General features: G+C 42.1%; 2 protein-coding genes across 8 annotated transcripts in view; both read right to left on the reverse strand.

The window, feature by feature from the left end:
• Nucleotides 1-244: 244 nt before the first annotated feature.
• On the reverse strand, nucleotides 245-7,511 carry LOC135097336 (uncharacterized). The gene is made up of 5 exons (XM_063999134.1): nucleotides 7,405-7,511; nucleotides 3,036-3,169; nucleotides 2,637-2,739; nucleotides 2,023-2,132; nucleotides 245-1,111 (listed from the first exon to the last, which is right to left on the reverse strand). The coding sequence occupies exons 2-5, from the start codon at nucleotides 3,126-3,128 to the stop codon at nucleotides 881-883; spliced, it is 537 nt and encodes a 178-aa protein (XP_063855204.1). The 5' UTR covers nucleotides 3,129-3,169; nucleotides 7,405-7,511; the 3' UTR covers nucleotides 245-880.
• LOC135097335 (uncharacterized) overlaps nucleotides 7,404-21,441 on the reverse strand; it is a 119,273-nt gene continuing 105,235 nt past the window's right edge. For 3 of the 7 annotated variants that reach the window (XM_063999131.1, XM_063999132.1, XM_063999130.1), the window contains 4 exons: nucleotides 21,346-21,441; nucleotides 20,512-20,760; nucleotides 19,642-19,802; nucleotides 18,953-19,389 (listed from right to left, as the gene is read on the reverse strand). The exon at nucleotides 21,346-21,441 is cut by the window's right edge and continues 102 nt beyond it. In XM_063999131.1, coding sequence (XP_063855201.1) covers nucleotides 19,386-19,389; nucleotides 19,642-19,802; nucleotides 20,512-20,760; nucleotides 21,346-21,441 — 510 coding nt within the window. In that variant the 3' untranslated portion in view covers nucleotides 18,953-19,385. Of the gene's footprint in view, nucleotides 7,523-7,615; nucleotides 8,491-8,657; nucleotides 8,788-9,331; nucleotides 9,439-14,938; nucleotides 15,178-18,952; nucleotides 19,390-19,641; nucleotides 19,803-20,511; nucleotides 20,761-21,345 lie in introns of those variants that run through there. The other 4 variants (XM_063999127.1, XM_063999128.1, XM_063999129.1 and 1 more) reach the window with 4 other exon arrangements.

The raw sequence follows: 21,441 nt of genomic DNA on the forward strand, positions 1-21,441 counted from the left end.
ATAACATACCAAATTGCTCTGGTGTTAATTTCATGAGTTGCTGAATAATAGGAATGGGAATGTTAGTTCAATGCATTTAGCTCTTGAGTGTGAAAGAATGACAAGAAAGAATGCAGAGGATACTAGAACACATGCACAGAAAACTGAAAGATTTTTAAACTTTTGAATAGGTGTAGAAAAAAAAAATGCAAAATCAGTGTCTCCTTAAAACAACACATGACAGCAATGATAACTCACACAACAATAATGCTTGATGAAGACTATATTTCCAACACAGATTTATGACAACATTTGGCAAAGCTGTGCACTGTTTACTTGTGTTAAAACTATGCTATGATTTGAGAGGAAAGTTGGTTAGTCATTATATGGTTAAGATGATATAAGGGTGTTTATTTTAGCTAATTTCCAATGACTCCTAATATAAGATTAAAACTTTAATGATTAAGTATTTCATTGTTTACATTAATTTACACCAAAATTTCACAACTACAACCTCAGTGATGTTTAGTTAATCCAATTTTGTTCATAACTACTACATTTTTTCCAATGGTTTACCCATAGTACAACACAAACATCATCATCATTCATGCTATTTCATTTCCAAAAAAAATTTCACAACTATGTACATGATCTAGTTTACAATAAAAGGATTTTGAACAATAGTTTTCCCATCAATTGACCCTAATTTTTTTTTCCAGCTACAAAGAACAATTCAACTACAATACCATTCATGCTATTTCATCCATTTGAAACTTCACATGCAAGTGATTTACAGTACTTTACCAAAAAAAAATTTAGATCAACAATGTTCCCATCAATCAACCCTAAAACTTTCCCACCTACAATCTGACAAGTGGAGTCACCAGTTTTAAATGTCTAGTTATCCAAGATTGAATTTATGCCTTCCAATCCTCTGTGGGTCTTGGAGGCGGTCATGAGTCCCACTGTTCTCCTGAGAGCAGTGCAGGAGGTTGCCTTCAACATAAACCTTCTTGACAAAGTACTTGGATGACTTGTTGCAGCTTTGCTCTTTTCTGATGGTGACTGCAGCCTTCAACTCAAGGCACAGCTTCTCCAAGGCACTCATCTTGCTGTACTTTAGCCCAGTGATCTGTGGAGAATAAGTAGTGGTGATGGTGGTGGTCCACCTCTCCAATACAAGAGTTCACCATTATTAATTTTTCATCCTTTTCACCAGTAAACTCTGGAACTCCCTGCCTGCTTCTGTATTTTCTTTTCCCTATGACAAATTTTTTCATGAGGAAGGTCCCAAGACACTTCTCCAATCTTGGATAATCCTTACCACTACACACCATCAGACATAAAAATACCGTGAAGGATGCAACTCCCTTTTTAGAAGAGCCAGAGGTCACAGGAGCAAAGGTGATGGGACACTACATGCCCTTGACACTCATGTCAAGCCCCATTATCACCTGCATCACTCGGGAACACACCATCACCACCATTACCATTGTGTTGTGGCATCATATCAGTGGCATAATAATTGTAAGAACACAAGGGAAACTGCAAGAAGCCATCTGGTTTACACATGGCAATCCCTGCATGAAATGTGCTTACCTATTTTCACTATCATCCTCATGCATAAATTTGTCTAATCTTTTAAAGCTCCCTAATGACTCAGCACTAACCTAACTACCGAGTCTATTTCATTCATCTATCACTCCATCTGAAAACCAGTTCCTTCCTATTTCTTTTTTTAAATCTAACTTTATCAAGCTTGACATGAAGAAACAGGATAGTGATAATGGTTGCTATTTCTGATTATTATTCTTACTTTCATTAACACTCAGAATACGAAGTCTGTCTTTATTCTTATTTTGAGTCCCCAGTGGAAAGGGATAGTCTCAGTGGCACTACAAGCCAAATAGCTTAAAAACACCCTTAAAATGAAAATGATGGCTACTCTTCACAACCACAGTGCTGCATCCCTCTTTTCTAAACATCTTCACTCTAACCCCTGCTTCCCTGCTCCCTCCAAGACCCAGTGATAGCCTCCCTCACCTCTGGGTTCACTTGAGGAGCTGCCATCAGCCACCCAATGACATTCATTTGCACGTCCTTGGTGACAGAGTTCTCCTGGATCTCCAAATTTTCAGGATACACCACCAAGCCTGTAAGGAGAATTGGTGAAGAGAGAGAGAGAGAGAGAGAGAGAGAGAGAGAGAGAGAGAGAGAGAGAGAGAGAGAGAGAGAGAGAGAGAGAGAGAGAGAGAGAGAGAGAGAGAGAGAGAGAGAGAGAGAGAGAGAGAGAGAGAGAGAGAGAGAGAGAGAGACTGTATGTTAGATGCAGACAAAATGATAAAGTATTAAAATCTTGCATGCAAAAAAAGATATGCAAACTAATAAATACTTATATTACAAAATGTTAAAACATCCATAAACTCCTTGCACATCATACTGAGCTCACACTCCTCTCATTCCCTCAGATGCTACCAACAACTTTATTTAAACACAAATAGATAGATAAATAGATAGATAGTCACATACACACACTTATTCCCTCCAAGACACAACAATGACTTGATTTCAACAGAGATAGACAAAGACACACACACACACACACACACACACACACACACACACACACACACACACACACACACACACACACTTACACATCAGGCTTGGGTCTGAGTACATGTACTCAACCAGATTCCAAATGTAGTGCAGTGGTAGATGTATAGGTAGAGGTAAGGTCAGGGTGACACAAGCCTGTCCCTGGGGAAGCCAGGTGGTCTGGATTGGTACCAGTGAAGTCATATGAGTTACAGCCACTGCAGTTCCCACTCCTGCTGCTAATCTGTCAGCACCTTTGTGTAAATATGTGGAGTGAGAAACAGCTGTCAAATGCCGTCTGGACTGACAGGCTGCTGCACTGAGAGGCACACAGCAATCCATCCACATCAGGTATCAAGCAAGATTCACCCCAAACTCTCCACATTCACACAGATAGACAGACACAATACACACAGAAATAAATCAATAGATACACATACACATACATACTTGCTTACCAGGAGAGACAAAGTGGAGATGCCAACCAGCAGGTACAACAGACACCTGAGCAGCAAGTTGGTATCTAACACTGACCTTGCTGATGACGACATCCACAGGAATTGTTGACAAGTTGTTCTCAGGTAAATAGATCCTGGAGGAAATACACAGAAAAGATCCATTATTGCAGGGACAAACAAAGGCTGGATATTGAGGGGATACAACAGAGTTAAGGAAAGATTTTTCACTGAAGGAACAAAGAAAAGCTGAATATCTGGAAGGGCAACAGGAAAATTGAGAAGAGGAAAATGTTGGAATGATACAAAAATTACATGTTTTCTGTCTTTTTTTTTTTTTTTATGTAGGAAGGATACTGGCCAAGGGCAACAAAAATCTAATAAAAAAAAATGCCCACTGAAATGCCAGTCCCATAAAAGGGTCAAAGCAGTGGTCAAAAATTGGTGGATAAGTGTCTTGAAACCTCCCTCTTGAAGGAATTCAAGTCATAGGAAGGTGGAAATACAGAAGAAGGCAAGGAGTTCCAGAGTTTACCAGAGAAAGGGATGAATGATTGAGAATACCGGTTAACTCTTGCGTTAGAGAGGTGGACAGAATAGGGGTGAGAGAAAGAAGAAAGTCTTGTGCAGCGAGGCCGCGGAAGGAGGGGAGGCATGCAGTTAGCAAGATCAGAAGAGCAGTTGGCATGAAAATAGTGGTAGAAGACAGCTAGATATGCAACATTGCGGCGGTGAGAGAGGGGCTGAAGACAGTCAGTTAGAGGAGAGGAGTTGATGAGACGAAAAGCTTTTGATTCCACCCTGTCTAGAAGAGCACTATGAGTGGAACCCCCAGACATGTGAAGCATACTCCATACATGGACGGATAAGGCCCTTGTACAGAGTTAGCAGCTGGGGGGTGAGAAAAACTGGCGGAGACGTCTCAGAACGCCTAACTTCATAGAAGCTGTTTTAGCTAGAGATGAGATGTGAAGTTTCCAGTTCAGATTATAAGTAAAGGACAGACCGAGGATGTTCAGTGTAGAAGAGGGGGACAGTTGAGTGTCATTGAAGAAGAGGGGATAGTTGTCTGGAAGATTGTGTCGAGTTGATAGATGGAGGAATTGAGTTTTTGAGGCATTGAACAATACCAAGTTTGCTCTGCCCCAATCAGAAATTTTAGAAAGATCAGAAATCAGGCGTTCTGTGGCTTCCCTGCGTGATATGTTTACCTCCTGAAGGGTTGGACGTCTATGAAAAGACGTGGAAAAGTGCAGGGTGGTATCATCAGCATAGGAGTGGATAGGACAAGAAGTTTGGTTTAGAAGATCATTAATGAATAATAAGAAGAGAGTGGGTGACAGGACAGAACCCTGAGGAACACCACTGTTAATAGATTTAGGAGAAGAACAGTGACCGTCTACCACAGCTCAAGTAGAACGGTCAGAAAGGAAACTTGAGATGAAGTTACAGAGAGAAGGATAGAAACCGTAGGAGGGTAGTTTGGAAATCAAAGCTTTGTGCCAGACTCTATCAAAGGCTTTTGAAATGTCCAAGGCAACAGCAAAAGTTTCACCAAAGTCTCTAAAAGAGGATGACCAAGACTCAGTAAGGAAAGCCAGAAGATCACCAGTAGAGCGGCCTTGACGGAACCCATACTGGCGATCAGATAGAAGGTTGTGAAGTGATAGATGTTTAAGAATCTTTCTGTTGAGGATAGATTCAAAAACTTTAGATAAGCAGGAAATTAAAGCAATAGGACGGTAGTTTGAGGGATTAGAGCGGTCACCCTTTTTAGGAACAGGTTGAATGTAGGCAAACTTCCAGCAAGAAGGAAAGGTAGATGTTGACAGACAGAGCTGAAAGAGTTTGACTAGGCAAGGTGCAAGCACGGAGGCACAGTTTCGGAGAACAATAGGAGGGACCCCATCAGGTCCATAAGCCTTCCGAGAGTTTAGACCAGCGAGGGCATGGAAAACATCATTACGAAGAATTTTAATACGTGGCATGAAGTAGTCAGAGGGTGGAGGAGAGGGAGGAACAAGCCCAGAATCGTCCAAGGTAGAGTTTTTAGCAAAGGTTTGAGCAAAGAGTTCAGCTTTAGAAATAGACGTGATAGCAGTGGTGCCATCTGGTTGAAGTAGAGGAGGGAAAGAAGAAGAAGCAAAGTTATTGGAGATATTTTTGGCTAGATGCCAGAAATCACGAGGGGAGTTAGATCTTGAAAGGTTTTGACATTTTCTGTTAATGAAGGAGTTTTTTGGCTAGTTGGAGAACAGACTTGGCATGGTTCCAGGCAGAAATATAAAGTGCGTGAGATTCTGGTGAAGGAAGGCTTTAAGTACCTTTTGTGGGCCACCTCTCTATCATGTATAGCACGAGAACAAGCTGTGTTAAACCAAGGTTTAGAAGGTTTAGGACGAGAAAAGAGTGAGGAATGTATGCCTCCATGCCAGACACTATCACCTCTGTTATGCGCTCAGCACACAAAGACGGGTCTCTGACACGGAAGCAGTAGTCATTCCAAGGAAAATCAGCAAAATACCTCCTCAGGTCCCCCCAACTAGCAGAGGCAAAACGCCAGAGGCACCTTCACTTAGGGGGATCCTGAGGAGGGATTGGAGTGATAGGACAAGATAAAGATATGAGATTGTGATCGGAGGAGCCCAACGGAGAAGAAAGGGTGACAGCATAAGCAGAAGGATTAGAGGTCAGGAAAAGGTCAAGAATGTTGGGCGTATCTCCAAGACGGTCAGGAATACGAGTAGGGTGTTGCACCAATTGCTCTAGGTCATGGAGGATAGCAAAGTTGTAGGCTAGTTCACCAGGATGGTCAGTGAAGGGAGAGGAAAGCCAAAGCTGGTGGTGAACATTGAAGTCTCCAAGAATGGAGATCTCTGCAAAAGGGAAGAGGGTCAGAATGTGCTCCACTTTGGAAGTTAAGTAGTCAAAGAATTTCTTATAGTCAGAGGAGTTCGGAGAGAGGTATACAGCACAGATAAATTTAGTATGAGAATGACTCTGTAGTCGTAGCCAGATGGTGGAAAACTCGGAAGATTCAAGAGCGTGGGCACGAGAGCAGGTTAAGTCATTGCGCACATAAACGCAGCATCCAGCTTTGGATCGAAAATGAGGATAGAGAAAGTAGGAGGGAACAGAAAAGGGGCTACTGTCAGTTGCCTCAGACACCTGAGTTTCAGTGAGGAAAAGAAGATGAGGTTTAGAAGAGGAGAGGTGGTGTTCTACAGATTGAAAATTAGATCTTAGACCGCGAATGTTGCAGAAGTTAATGAAGAAAAAGTTGAGGGGGGTGTCAAGACACTTAGGGTCGTCGACAGAAAGGCAGTCCGACCTGGGGACATTTATGGTCCCCTCCCCAGATGGGGACTCCGAGGCTGGTGTAGGAGTCGCCATGATTTTAAAATTTTTGAGTGAAGGGTGTGTGTGTTATTAGGTGCTTGTAGTTTTGTGTGGAGGAAGAGAGTTGTCTTTAGAGGGCAGGCTGTGACTACCCCCTTGTGTTGTGAGACACAAAAGGAAACGTTCAGTGAGGTCACAGCTGGGTTTAATGATAAGTTCACAGCACCCCCTGAACAGTGCTTTAGACCTCACTGGGAGTAATTATCATTTTGGCAGGTGTCTACTGCCACTGGCAGGTGTTTTATGCACACTGTGTGTGCATAAAACATGCACACACACTTTTTTTTCTCTCTCTCTCTCTCTCTCTCTCTCTCTCTCTCTCTCTCTCTATCTCTCTCTTGCCTCGCCTTGGGCATGCACTCACATCCCTCCCCAGTATCTCAATCAATATCTTTTGATCCTGAGAAGAAACAAGAGAACTACGTGGAATGAGAGACAAAATATACACAAGAAAACAAAACACACAGTCACTGGACTAACCATCTCAGTGACCTTTAGAAATACTTACTGGAATTTTCAAGGGTACTTCATGATTCTGGTGATAGTTTAACAAGTATTCTGCATCACCAGAAGAAAGAAACACCTATGAGAACCTGACTCATTATCATGAAAACAGTCCTTATGAAAGCTGATGGGATTTTCAAGGACATTTTTTTCATGATTCAGGAAATAGTTAATAATATTCTGCATCATCAATCAACCAATCATAAAAACCAGACTCCTCTTTTAAAACAGTTCCATTAACACCTCAGGCATTTCACAATATGGGGATAAAAGTTAAGGTTCCCCGCACTTCCTACCACAAACCAGACTCCTCTATGAAAACAGTTCTCATAACACCTCAGGCATTTCACAATATGGGGATAAAAGTTAAGGTTCCCAGTGTGTCTTACCACAAACCAGACTCTTTCTCTTTGAAAACAGTTCCCATAAGACCCAAGGCATGAGAGTTAAGGTTTCTTGTGTGTCTCACCACGAAAACTGCTCCATCCAGGAGAGAGCCACCAGCACCCACAAACTTGAGGGAGAGGAAGAAGGGGTAAGCGGCATGGAGGATCTCTGGGTATTTGAGATGGATTTCCTTGGCCATCCTGCAGAGAGAGAGAGAGAGAGAGAGAGAGAGAGAGAGAGAGAGAGAGAGAGAGAGAGAGAGAGAGAGAGAGAGAGAGAGAGAGAGAGAGAGAGAGAGAGAGAGAGAGAGAGAGAGAGAGAGAGAGAGAGAGAGAGAGAGAGAGAGAGAGAGAGAGAGAGAGAAGGATGAAGGAAAAGACCAGGAGGTAGAGAATGAGAGAAATGCAAGTAAATGAGGAAGAGGACAAGGAAAAGGAAGACAAGATGAGAAAGAGAAGCATTCAACCACTCCTTTTACTATCAGTGACCTTACATTGAAAACTAAACTCTAAACTTGCAGTAAACAATTGTACCAAACTGAGTGAGACAGCATGAGAGTTAGCAAGACATCACATTAATATAAGGACTGGGAGATGCACAGGGACACCAGAAATGAGACTAAGTTCAGTACTATTCCCAGCACCTGAAACACCATCCTCACTCTCAGTTTCATTCCAGAGAAGCACTTTTTTCTGAGAGCAGCACAAGATATGGTGCCAAAGGGGAGATGCAAGGACTGGAGGATCCTTAGGGACAGAAGACACAAGGCTAACTTCAGAACCATTCCGATTATCTAGAAGAGGGTCCCCAGTCTCACTCTTGTTCAAGAGATGCACAATGTTTCTCCAAGAGCAGCGCAAGATCTGGTCCTCGACGTAAACTTTCCTTGCATTGTAGTGAGTGTCTAAGTATCCTGTCGCTACTGGGATAGCTATGTTACTGCTGAGGGATGTGCACAGTTTCCCTAGAGCTGTGGCAACATGCTCCTGTGGTCCAGTTATCTCGAAGCAGAGGAAGTGAGAAGAATTAGTGAACTAGAAAAGGACGATGAAAATGGCTGTGAGACATGGAGGGAGAGAGGAGAATAAGAAAGAGTAGTGAAAATGGCTATAAGAAATAGAGAGTGAAAAGAATTAGTGAAATGAATAGAAAACTTAAATGAAAGTGACTGTAGGAAGTAGAGGAAGAGAGAATTAGTGGAAAGAATATAAAAGCAATGAAAATGACTACAGGAAGACAAGAAAGCGATGAACGAGCTTGCTTTTTGACATTCTTTTACCACAGAAGAAAGAATGAAAAATACAGCCATTCAATTCACCTCTTCACAATACACACCTGGTACTCTGCTATGGTCTTCTTGGAGTCATTGCTGAGAGTGAAATCAACGGGGCCACAGTACACTCCGTCAGCCAGCAGCCAGCATGTCTACTGACTGCAGCAACATACTCAGCACTCCATCCTCCAACTGTGTCACATCACCATAACATCATTAGAGGTGTGTGTATGTGTGTGTGTGTGTGTGTGTGTGTGTGTGTGTGTGTGTGTGTGTGTGTGTGTGTGTGTGTGTGTGTGTGTGTGTGTGTGTGTGTGTGTGTGTGCGTGGGGCAAGGAGGGGGTGAGGGTAACTATGCATGATAGAAAGGTTTAAATTGTGTGTGTGGAGGAAAGTGTGCATTAAAGAAAGAAGAAAGGAATACAGGATGAGTGAAGAAATGGATAATGAAGGATAAGGTAGAGGAAAAAGAATACAGCAAAGATGAAGAAAAGATATCATTGAAGGATACATGATATGATAAGAGGGAAAAAGAATACACTGCAGGAGAAAAAGGATATCACTGAAGGATATAACAGAAAAGTATAATGAAGGATAGAACAGAAGCAAAAAGAACACAGGAGGCATGAAGAAAACAATATTACTGAAGGATGCAAGAGGAAAAAACACAGTGCAGGTGAAGAAAAGAAGATACTGAAGGATATAACAGATGGGTGATAAGGAAAGTCATTCTCACCACATCCTCCACACCCTCCAACTGCTTCCATCAGAACAGATTGGTGTGCAAGGACTTGACCATGGGGTACTCCTTGATGACCAGATGTGAGGGATACACCACCAGTCCTGTATGGGAGACAGATAATAAACTGCACTCCCAAATGTTTTGCTCTCTCTCTTACCTCCAATACTTTCAGTTGTTATGGTGTTTTCAGGGGTGTTTTCATGGTTCCAGTGATGGTTCAGCAAGGATTCTGTATCTTTAATAGTCTGTAGTGTGAGGTATTGGGGTTTTAAACAGTACATCAACATGCAATACATTTTATCCTAACTTCCATAAGTATGTACATCAGTATACAAGATTTTCCTTTATGTAAGAGGAACTCTGGCTAAGGCCAACAAAAAGGAGAGAGAGAGAGAGAGAGAGAGAGAGAGAGAGAGAGAGAGAGAGAGAGAGAGAGAGAGAGAGAGAGAGAGAGAGAGAGAGAGAGAGAGAGAGAGAGAGAGAGAGAGAGAGGAAAAAATAAAAAAAAGAAATTAAATGAAATAAAATAAAATGAAATAAAATAAATAAATAAATAAATAAAAATAAAAGGGCCCACTGAGGTACCAGTCTCTAGAAGACAGAGCCAAAAGAATTACCTAAATTTAAGAAGTGTCTTGTATAAGGAAGTACAGACATAGGCAGGGAGCTCCAGAGTTTACCAGACTGACACCAATACTCGAGAGGACTCCACGTACCAGCTAGCGGAGACAACAGCAACCTTGGCTATGAGTTGCTGTCTCACGTCAGGCGCCTCAAATATGACGTTCTCAAAGGTGAGCATTGACACGGCCTCATCTGGTACATACAGCTTGACACAGGGGCTGTTGTCAGTATTTGTGTTGGGAAGATATGGGTGGTGATATTTTTATTTATTTTTTTTTTCAAGTAGGAGGGACACTGGCCAAGGGCAACAACCCTCCCCTTCCCCCCACCAAAAAATAAAAAGACCCACTGAGATGCCAGTCCCATAAAAGGGTCCAAAGCAGCAGTCAAAAATTGAAGGATAAGTGTCTTGAAACCTCCCTCTTGAAGGAATTCAAGTCATAGGAAGGTGGAAAGACAGAAGCAGGTAGGGAGTTCCAGAGTTTACCAGAGAAAGGAATGAATGATTGAGAATACTGGTTAACTCTTGCATTAGAGAGGTGAACATAATAAGGGGTGAAAGAAAGAAGAAAGTCTTGTGCAGCGAGGCCATCAGAGGAGGGGAGACATGCAGTTAGCAAGATTAGAAGAGCAGTTAGCATGAAAACAGCGGTAGATGATAGCAAGAGATGCAACATTGCAGTGATGAGAAACCGGCTGAAGACAGTCAGTTAGAGGAGAGGAGCTGATGAGACAAAAAGCTTTTGATTCCATAATGTCTAGATGAGCAGTACAAGTGGAACCCCCCAGACATGTAAAGCATACATGGACAGATAAGGCCCCTGTACAGAGTTAGCAGTTGGGGGGGGATGAGAAAAACTGGTGAAGATGTCTCAGAACATCTAATTTCATAAGAGCTGTTTTAGCTAGGGATGTGATGTGAAATTTCCAGTTTAGATTATAAGAAAAGGACAGACCAAGGATGTTCAGTGTAGAAAGGGGGACAGTTAAGTGTCACTGAAGATGGGATAGTTATCTGGAAGGTTGTGTCAAGTTGATAGGTGGAGGAATTGAGTTTTTGAGGCATTGAATAATACTAAGTTTGCTCTGCCCCAATCAGAAATTTTAGAGAGATCAGAAGTCAGGTCTTCTGTGGCTTCCCTGCATGAACTCTTTACTTCCTGAAGGGTTGGACTTCTACAAAAGACGTAGAAAAGTGCAGGGTGGTATCATCAGTGTAGGAGTGGATAAGACAAGAAGTTTGGTTTAGGTCACTGGAGAATAATAAGAAGAGAGTGGGTGATAGGACAGAACCCTGAGGAACACCACAGTTAATAGATTTAAAGGAAGACTAGTGATCATCTACCACAGCAGCAATAGAATGGTCAGAATGGAAACTTAAGATGAAGTTACAGAGAAAAGGATAGAAGGCGCAGGAGAGTAGTTTGGAAATCAAAGCTTTGTGCCAAACTCTATCAAAAACTTTTAATATGTCCAAAGCAACAGCAAAAGTCTCACCAAAATCTTTATAAGAGGATGACTAAGACTCAGTAAGGAAAGCCAAAAGATCACCAGTAGAGTGGCCTTGATGGAACCCATACTGGTGATCAGATAGAAGGTTGTGAAGTGAAAGATGTTTAAGAATCTTCTTGTTGATGATTGATTAAAAAACTTTAGATAGGCAGGAAATTAAAACAATAGGATGGCAGTTTGAGGGATTTGAAGTCACCCTTTTTAGGAACAGGCTGAATGTAGGCAAACTTCCAGCAAGAAGGAATGGTAGATGCTGACAGAGTTGAAAGAGTTTGATTAGGCAAGGTGCAAGCATAGAGGCACAGTTTCAGAGAACAATATGAGGCACCCCATCAGGTCCATAAGCCTTCCGAGGGTTTAGGCCAGGGAGGGCATGAAAACATGACTGTGAAGAATTTTAATAGGTAGCATGAAGTAGTCAGAGGGTGGAGGCGAGGGAGGAACAAGCCCTGAATTGTCCAAGGTAGAGTTTTTAGCAAAGGTTTGAGCAAAGAGTTCAGGTTTAGAGATAGATGTGATAGCAGTGGTACCATCCGGTTGATATAAAGGAGGAAAAGAAGGAGAAGCAAAGTTATTGGAGATGTTTTTGGCTTGGTGCCAGAAGTTACAAGGGGAGTTAGATCTTGAAAGATTTTGACACTTTCTGTTAATGAAGGAGTTTTTGGGTAGATGGAGAACAGACTTGGCATGGTTCCGGGCAAAAATATAAAGCCCATGATATTCTGGTGATGGAAGGCTTAAGTACCTTTTGTAGGCCACCTCTCTATCATGTATAGCAAGAGAACAAGCTGTGTTAAACCAAGATTTGGAAGGTAAAGAGTGAGGAATGTACACCTCCATGTCAGACTCTACTACCTCTGTTATGTACTCTGCACACAGACAGGTCTCTGACATGGAAGCAGTAGTCATTCCAAGGAAAATCAGCAAAATACCTCCTTGGGTCCCTGCAGCTAGCAGAGGCAAAATCCTAGAGGCACTTCTGCTTATGGGGATGCTGAGGAAGGATTGGAGTGATAGGACAAGATAAAGATATGAGATTGTGACTGGATGAGCCCAACAGAGAAGAGAGGGTGACAGCATAAGCAGAAGGATTAGAGGTTATGAAAAGGTTAATAATGTTGGGCATATCTCCAAGATGGTCAGGAATACAAGTAGGGTGTTGCACCGATTGCTCTAGGTTGTGGAGGATAGCAAAGTTGAAGGCTGGTTCACCAGGATGGTCAGTGAAGGGAGAGGAAAGCCAAAGCTGGTGGTGAACATTGAAGTCTCCAAGAATGGAGATCTCTGCAAAAGGGAAGAGGGTCAGAATGTGCTCCACTTTGGAAGTTAAGAAGTCAAAGAATTTTTTAAAGTCAGAGGAGTTAGGTGAGAGGTATACAGCACAGATACATTTAGTTTGAGAGTGACTGTAATCATAGCCAGATGGTGGAAAACTCGGAAGATTCAAGAGCATGGGCAAGAGAGCAGGTTAAGTTGTTGTGCACATAAATGCAACAACCAGCTTTGGATTGAAAATGAGGATAGAGAAAGTAGGAGAGAACAAAAATGGGGCTAATGTCAGTTGCCTTAGACACCTGTGTTTCAGTGAGGAAAAGAAAATTAGGTTTAGTAGAGGAGAGATGGTGTTTTTACAGACTGAAAATTGGATCCAAGACTGCAAATGTTGCAGGAGTTAGTGAAGAAAAAGTTGAGCAGTGTCAAGACACTTAGGGTCGATACCAGAAGAGCAGTCTGACCTGGGGACATTTGTTGTCCCCTCCCCCGATGGTGACTCTATGAGGCTGGTGTAGGAGTCTCCATGATAATTGAGTGAAGGGTGTGTGTGTAATTAGATGCTTGTAGTTTTGTGTGAAGGAAGAGAGTTGTCTTTAGAGAGCAGGCTGTGACTGTCCCCTTTTCTTGTGAGACACAAAGGGAAACATTCATTGAGGTCACAGCTGCGTTTAATGATAAGTTCACAGCACCCCATCATCCAGTGCTTTAGACATCACTGGGAGTAATTATCATTTTGGCAGGTGTCTACTGCCACTGGCAGGTGTTTTATGCACACTGTGTGTGCATAAAACACGCACACACACTTTTTTTCTCTCTCTCTCTCTCTCTCTCTCTCTCTCTCTCTCTCTCTCTCTCTCTCTGGTCTCTGGTGGGAAGGAACAGTGTTGTGGACCTCCCTACAACACCCTAGTGACTGTACTTACAAGACTCTGCTATGGTTATGGTCTTCACAGAAGATAGTAACACAATTCCTCTCATAAATTTTATGAGTCATGTGGATGGTCTGGCACCAGCGTGGCAGTACCTACATGCCCTGGCCTCACCTTAGGCCAACTGAGTACTGACTCATTATCCAGTAATTACTGTCCCACTCCCTCCCCTCCCACCACTTAGGGATAACATGCCACACATCTGAAAAAGTCTCCAAAAATCATGCACACACAAAAAAACAGATACAGTATATGAAAAACAGCAAAACATAAGGAGTACCACAAGGTGTAATCTAAAGCCTGAGTGTAAACAAGCTATGTCTCAGACACACCGCTCAAACTTTGGCAGATTGTTGCCAAAGTGCTGGATGATTTTTCAGTGTGCACAGACCAATGTTGCTTTTTGCACACATTTCCATTCAAAAAAGTTAATTACAGTCCCTTAATTAACTTAGTAATTTCTGTCCATCTCCTCACCTTGAAAGCCTCACCATCAAACATTAAGCCAGAATTTTTGTAAACAAGCTGAATGAATGTATCATGATAATAGAAATAATATTGCTTTATTACTTCATGCATGTATGCAAAAAATAAACTTGACTCGATTATTCCTGTCTACCCCACCTTTAAAGTCCTGCCATCCAAGCACTGGGCCAGAGTCCTTGTCAACAAACTGAATGCCTCTTGATAACAGAATTAATATTGTTTTATTACGCTATCCCAAAAAATTTAACTTGATTTTGTCATCTCCTCACCTTCAATGCCTTGCCATCAAACTACAATCCAGAATCTTTGTCAACAAACTGAACAATAACAGAAATTATATTGTTCTATTACTCTATAAAAAAAAGAAAAAAAATCATTCCTGTCTGTCTCCTCACTTCCTCACATCATGTTAACAAAGATTCTATTATTTTATTACTCTTTATATGCAACATTTAAGTCAATCATGCCTGTCTGTCTCCTCACCTTGAAAGGCAGGCCATTAAAAACCAAGCCAGAGTCCTTGTCAACAAAGTGAACAGTGATAGTGGTGGGTTGTCCGGCCTGCACTATGCTGGGCTGCTGCAGGACACACTATGGCTTCTTACAGCTTCACTTATTTTCTTATTCTTCTGTTCTTACACCAGACACTTGTGCTCCAGCTTTGGATGGTTCTTTTTGACCTCTCTTTAGGGACTGGCACTCTCATTGGGCTTTTTTAAACTTTTTGTTGCCCTTGATCAGTCCCCCTCTTACATAAATAAAGACCTGCACCTACCTGAAGGTCTCCTCCAGGGTGGTGGTGAGGGCTGGAGCATAGCTGGGGTAGGTGATGGTGAAAGTGAGGTTGTAGCCTTCCCCAGGCTTGCTGACAGACAGGTTGGTGAAGATGGCAGTGCCATTCCTGTTGGGAACTGTTGTGGTGCCCATGAGGATGGCACCTGGCGGACCTCCCAAGAGACTTGCCGTGACCTGCCAGGGATCACTCTTGTGGCCCAGGTCATTGGTGGGTGCATCCTGCAAGAGAAGAGAAGAGAAGAGAAGCAAGAGAAGAGAAGAGAAGAGAAGCAAGAGAGAGAGAGAGAGAGAGAGAGAGAGAGAGAGAGAGAGAGAGAGAGAGAGAGAGAGAGAGAGAGAGAGAGAGAGAGAGAGAGAGAGAGAGAATAATTATTGGTGTATCTTTGAGTCCTTTCATGGGAACCAAAAAGGCCTGAAAGTTTACTAAACACACACACACACACACACACTAAAAATCCAGCCATCTACCACACTGAGAGTTGCCCTAGTGGAAATACAGAGTATGAGAGTTCACACTGGTTCTACTCGTTGCTGTTCCATCTCCAAAGCAGTTAAATTGTTATAATGAGCGGTGAAGAGGGGTCTACTTCAGTCCCCACTATGTTGTTTATGCCAATGGGGACCGTCTCGAAGGCTAGACAGAGAGACCTCGGGATTTGGGGAAGAGGACTGAAGGGTCAGGAAAGCAATGATGAGAAGGAGAATTATCACACTGGAAACTGAAATGAAGGAAATGAAGGATAGATTTGACAAGATGGAGAAGATGGTTGAAACTTTGATCACCGAGAAGGGGGTGTGGAGAGGTGCATAAGACGATCTACATAAAAAACAAACATTATATGAAAAGAAAGCAATGGAATATGAAGGCAAAGTGGAAGAGTTAAATGTAAAACAGGAAAATTGGAAGAAAGAACAAGAGAAAGAAAAGATAGATTTTAGGAAAATTGTGGAGGAACAAACAAAGGCAAACAACAAAAAGCTAACAGAAAAAGTTGTTCAAGTTATAAAACAAAGAAAACTTGGTGAGAGAAACTGAGGATAAGAAAAAAACTGTCGTGGTATTCGGTCTGAAGGAAGAGTATACACCTCAGTGGACTGAAAGAGAAAAGAAGGAAAAGACATGTGTGGAAAAATTAGTGGGGACATTACAAGAAGAAAAAGAGCTAACTGGAGAGATCGAAGAAATTAAAAGAGGAGAAACCGGACATCATGGGAATTGTTGAAATTAAATTGGCAAGTGAAGGGATATATTAAATATTGGTGAAGGAAAATACAACCTCTGGATGAGAAATAGAAAAAATAAACAGGGAGGAGGTGTGATGCTTCTAATTAGGAAGGATTTATTAGTGGAATCTGTCACATATGGGGTGGAGGAGGCAGAAGTATTGAAAATAAACTTAAGACAGAATATTGTAAGATACTGTAACATTGTGGTGACTTATGTTCCCCCCTATTCCAACTCTTGGAGAGAGGATGAATATAACAAAATGCTTGAGGACACAAGGACACAAGGAGTTATTTGAGGAAAATGACGATATACTCCTGATGGGGGACTTTAACTGTAAAGAGATATCTTGGGAGAATTGGACCACGGAAGGCAGTGAGCCATCATGGGGGAACAAGCTACTAGATCTGGCTATTGAAAATGTCCTGACACAATGGGTTACAGATGACACAAGATTTAGATGAAATGAAGCACCTTCAAGGCTCAATCTAATTTCCAATAAGAAACAAGAAATAGTAGAAGACCTTAAATACATAAACCCAATAGGAAAAAGTGATCATGAGCTGATTCAGTTCACAGATATGGATAATAACCTCAGTATAAGAAAAGAGGACCACAGAAGAGAATGGCTAAACTACAGCAAGACTAACTTAGGACAACTTAGGAAGTATTTCAGTGAAGTGAATTGGAACATGGTTATTCAAAAGGAGGACATAGAGGAAAAGTGGACAGCTTTCCTGGACATTTATAATAAGGGAGTAGAGAAATGGGTACCCAAAAGATCAACAGAGAACCTTTTCAAAAAGGATTGGTACAACAGGAGATGTGCAACAGCTAGATTGGAGAGAGAAAAAGCATGGAACAAGTGGAAGAAAAACAGGAGACTGGACCTGTGGAACAATTATATAAGGAAGAGGAACGAATTTCTTAAAACTCGCAGAGATGAGCAGAAAATTTTTGAAAAGAATGTTGTGGAGAAATGTAAAGACCAACCAAAATTATTTTATAAATTCATTAATGGAAAATTAAAGAGTAAAGATGAAATAAGCACAGTAGAAGCTGGAGAAGAGATAGTGGATAACCCAGAAGAGGTAGCTGAAGTGTTTAATAGATACTTCCACTCTGTGTCTACTAAGGAAAATGATTTCAGAGATGAGAGGACAGCATTAGAAAAAGGGACCGACCTAAAGGAGATTAAAACATCAGTAGATGAAGTAAAGAATATGTTGGAAGACCTGGATGTAAGGAAAGCAATGGGTCCTGATGGTGTCTCCAGTTGGATTTTAAAAGAGCATAGCTCACAATTAGTCTCAGTGTTGCACAATATAATTAGCACCACCCTGGTAAAAGGTAGAGTACCCATAGATTGGAAATGGGCAGATATTACCCCAATCCACAAGACTGGAAGTAAAGAAGATCCATTAAATTATAGACCTGTATCACTCACAAGTGTGGTGGCAAAGATTTGTGAAAAGATTATCAAGAACAGATGGGTGAAATACCTAGAAGACAACAAGGTGATAACAGAGAAACAGTTTGGTTTCAGAAAAGGGAGATCTTATGTCACAAATTTGATATATTTCTACTCAAGAGTAATAGATATAGTGCCAGAGAGAGATGGATGGGCCAACTGCATATACTTAGATCTGAGAAAAGCATTCAATAAAGTTCCACACAGAAGACTAATATGGAAATTGGAAAAAACTGGAGGACTCAGTGGATCACTGTTAAAGTGGATGACTGACTTTTTGACAAACAGAGAAATGAGGACAGTAATTAAAGGCAGCAGGTCGAACTGGAGAACAGTAACGAGTGGCTATTTTGTTCACAGTTTATGTAAACGATGTGACAGAAGGTGTAGAAAGTTACATGAACATTTTCACTCATGATGCTAAGATTATGAGGAAAGTAACAAATGAAGAGGATTGCAATGCTTTAAATCAGGACTTAATTAAGATTAATGAAGGGTTAATGAGGTGGAACATGGAGTTTAATGCTAAAAAATGTAGTGTGATGAGGTTTGGAAAAAGTGTGAAAAGACCAGTTGGCAACTATTACTTAGGGAATGAGGAAATCTCTCTAAGATCAGAAGAAAAAGACCTAGGAGTAATTATTACTGATAATTTATCATTTTGGAAGCACATAAACAAAAATTATAGGAGAAACATATAAACTGTTGAAAAACATCAAGATAGCATTCTCCTATATTGATGAAGGTATGATAAAAAACTGATAACAACGATGATACGTCCGAGATTGGAGTACACAGCATCAGTGTGGTCGAAGTTTGAAAAAGGATACAAGAAAGTTAGAAAGAATCCAGAGCTGCAACTAAAATCCTTGCAAGCTTAAGAGAGTATAGTTATGAGGAAAGGTTGAAGAGGTTGGGCCTGACTACACTAGAAAAAAAGAGGGAAAGAGGTGATTTGATAGCTATATATATAGAATACTGGAAAGAATGGAAAAGTCGGACAGAGAAGACCTCTTGATACCAGATACTAGAGACACAAGAGGACATGGAAGGAGACTGAATAGGAGTGTTTGCAGAAGAGACATCAAGAAACATAGCTTCCCACACAGAAGTATAACAGTGTGGAATGAACTTAAGGATGAGACTGTATGTGCAAAGACAATTCATAAATTTAAAGAAAATCTAGATAAAAGTCGATAAGGAGACGGGACGGCACAAGCCTAGTGTGGATCTTGTCCTGTATTTCACAACTAGGTAAATACAACTAGGTAAACACACACACACACACACACACACACACAAGAACTGAATGAATACAGAGATGGGATAAGGAATGTAGCCCAGCCCCTGTTTATCACAAGTAGAAAAACAAAGGTGAGAGAGGCAAGAAATGTACATAAACTGATGGATGAATAAAGGAGGAGACAGAACCAGAGGTGTGTAGCTTAGTCCCTGTATACTACAACTACACACACACCTCTGTATCCAGCACAGTAAAGGACAGCTGCATTTCAAACACTGTGTACTGCACCACACTGCTGGACACACCACTCAGCACCAATGCACTGGATGGCTTGGCATACTCAGTCACTGCCAGGCTTTCCTTGATCTTCTCTGCCACCTCCTTCTCCTGCTGCTTGTAGAACAGCTTGGCATCCAGAATGACAACACTGCCTTCCTCCTCTGTGGCCTTTGGAGGGGTTTCCTTGGGTGGTGGCTCGATGGGGTCACTCACCTGAGGAAGAGAGGTGGGTATTGGAGGAACACACTACCTCTGTTAATGGTTCAGCTGATGACAAAGTGCAGGAGGACATGATTCAAGGCAGTAAAGGGGCAGAGAACAGTGTTATTTTACCAAAAGAAGTTACAGGAGTGAGAGATGACTTAAGGCAGTAAAGAGACAGAGTAGTGTTTGCCTTAAGAGGAAGCATTGGAGGAAGAGACAACATAAGATCACAAAGGAACAAAGAGCAGAGGTTCACTTTACCAAGAGAGAGAGGCACAGTTGCTGCATGATCCATCCTGGAATCTATTGACGGCCTTCTCCAGACTCTGCACCAGCTTCTTGTAGGGAATCACCTCCCCACCAATTGCTCCCTCCTCCTCCTCACCATTCAGGCTTGTAGTGTGAGCGCTGGCCACTTCAGCCTAAGTAAATTTAAGTTGTATTCTTAAACATTTTGTTCTCTTTAGTAATTATTTTCAGATATAATGAATAGTAAGAATCTCATAGGCAACTTTCCCATTCATTTGGCACAGTCCTTGTTAAACTACCACTATCTATCTATCTATATACCAGGCTGGCAATCTCACACAGGATGGCCCACACAAAGCATCACACACTCCTGCACACATCACTCACACTCTTAGCTCCGTTGGCTCCTAGTGTAATGGGACAGTCTTGTGGACCACCCTGCTACATCCCAAGAGCTTAGGCACACCACAGCTGTCCACATACTTCCACAGCAAAGCCTCACAGCATAAACTGGTTTAATCCTGCCCTTTCATGGTGAGATCATTCCCTATCACAAGTGTCATAAAAATTACCTTGAAAACTCAGATAAATTCCATTAGATCTCCAATTAGTTGAAACTCCCAAACATTTGAGAATAAGTCTTGCATGTTGAGCTCCTACTAGTAAGGGAGACCAGGCAGCCCAGACAGCCACACCAAACACAGCCACACCCAACATAGCCACAAACAACATGGTCACACATAACACACAGACCAACACTGCCACGCACAACACACAGATCCAACAAAGCCAGACTCAACACAGCCACACTGAACACAGCTGCACCCACCACAGTCAGACTCAACACAGACCAGACCCAACATGCATCCTCACTGTGCCCACCTCCAGCCTTCCCTGCTGTCTCTTGGAGAGCTCCTGCATAACACTGATGACCCTGATGTTGTTTGGGGATACCTCAAACAGGCTGGCCAGATTCAACACCAAGTTCTGCTCATAAAATTCATCTTCCTTCACCATGAGGCCACTGGTGAGGGTGATCATGGGTGTGGTCTTGATGTCAAGGATGTGGCCTTCGCACAGCACCACATGGACCAGCTTAGCACTGCGCTGGAAGAAGCTGGTCCTCATTGCCTGTAGGGGAGGGTCTGGGTGAGCTGGAGAGGTGGCGACAGAGACAGGCATGGCATAATAGTGTTTCCCTTGCCTAAAACTATCAGGGAGAGCTATGACAAAACTGACAGGGAGAGACATGACAAGACTGACAGGGAGGCCTGACAAAACTGACATAGAGAGACATGACAAGACTGAGAGGGAGGCATGACAAAACTGACAGGGAGGCACAACAAAACTGACATGGGGACATGACAAAATTGAGAAAGGCATAACAAAACTGACAGTGAGAGGCATGACAAAACTAAACAGATAGGGAGGCATGACAAAACTGACAGGGAGAGGCAAGGCTGAGTGGTTGTTCTGTTACCAGCAGGAAGAGACAAGGCAGAGCAGTTGGTCCTTTGCCCCAAACTGACAGGGCAAAGTACAGAGCTCCAGTGCCTCAAACAACACAAAACACACAGCCATTCCTTATATTCCCTACACAACACAACACACAGTCATTCCTTACATTCCCAACATAATGCAACACAACACACAACCATCCCTTACATTCCAAACACAACACGACACAACACAACACAGCACACAGCCATCCCTTACATTGTCCAACATGGGAAGGAAAGCCTGAGGATGGGTGGGGTTCTCAGGCAACAGCTTGTAGCCGGCTGCAGAGGTGTTGAGGTTGGCTGGGGGAAC

Source organism: Scylla paramamosain, unplaced genomic scaffold (genome assembly GCF_035594125.1).
Source record: "Scylla paramamosain isolate STU-SP2022 unplaced genomic scaffold, ASM3559412v1 Contig17, whole genome shotgun sequence".
Classification (NCBI taxonomy): domain Eukaryota; kingdom Metazoa; phylum Arthropoda; class Malacostraca; order Decapoda; family Portunidae; genus Scylla; species Scylla paramamosain.

What these genes read in the sequence shown, in the direction of transcription:
- LOC135097336 (XM_063999134.1), bottom strand. Translation starts at nt 3,128, where the DNA reads ATGTCGTCATCAGCAAGGTCAGTGTTAGATACCAACTTGCTGCTCAGG. An exon ending in TCTCCACTTTGTCTCTCCTG is followed by an intron (nt 2,740 to 3,035) that starts GTAAGCAAGTAT and finishes TGGCTTCCCCAG; the next exon opens with GGACAGGCTTGTGTCACCCT. An exon ending in CTCCTCAAGTGAACCCAGAG is followed by an intron (nt 1,112 to 2,022) that starts GTGAGGGAGGCT and finishes TATTCTCCACAG; the next exon opens with ATCACTGGGCTAAAGTACAG.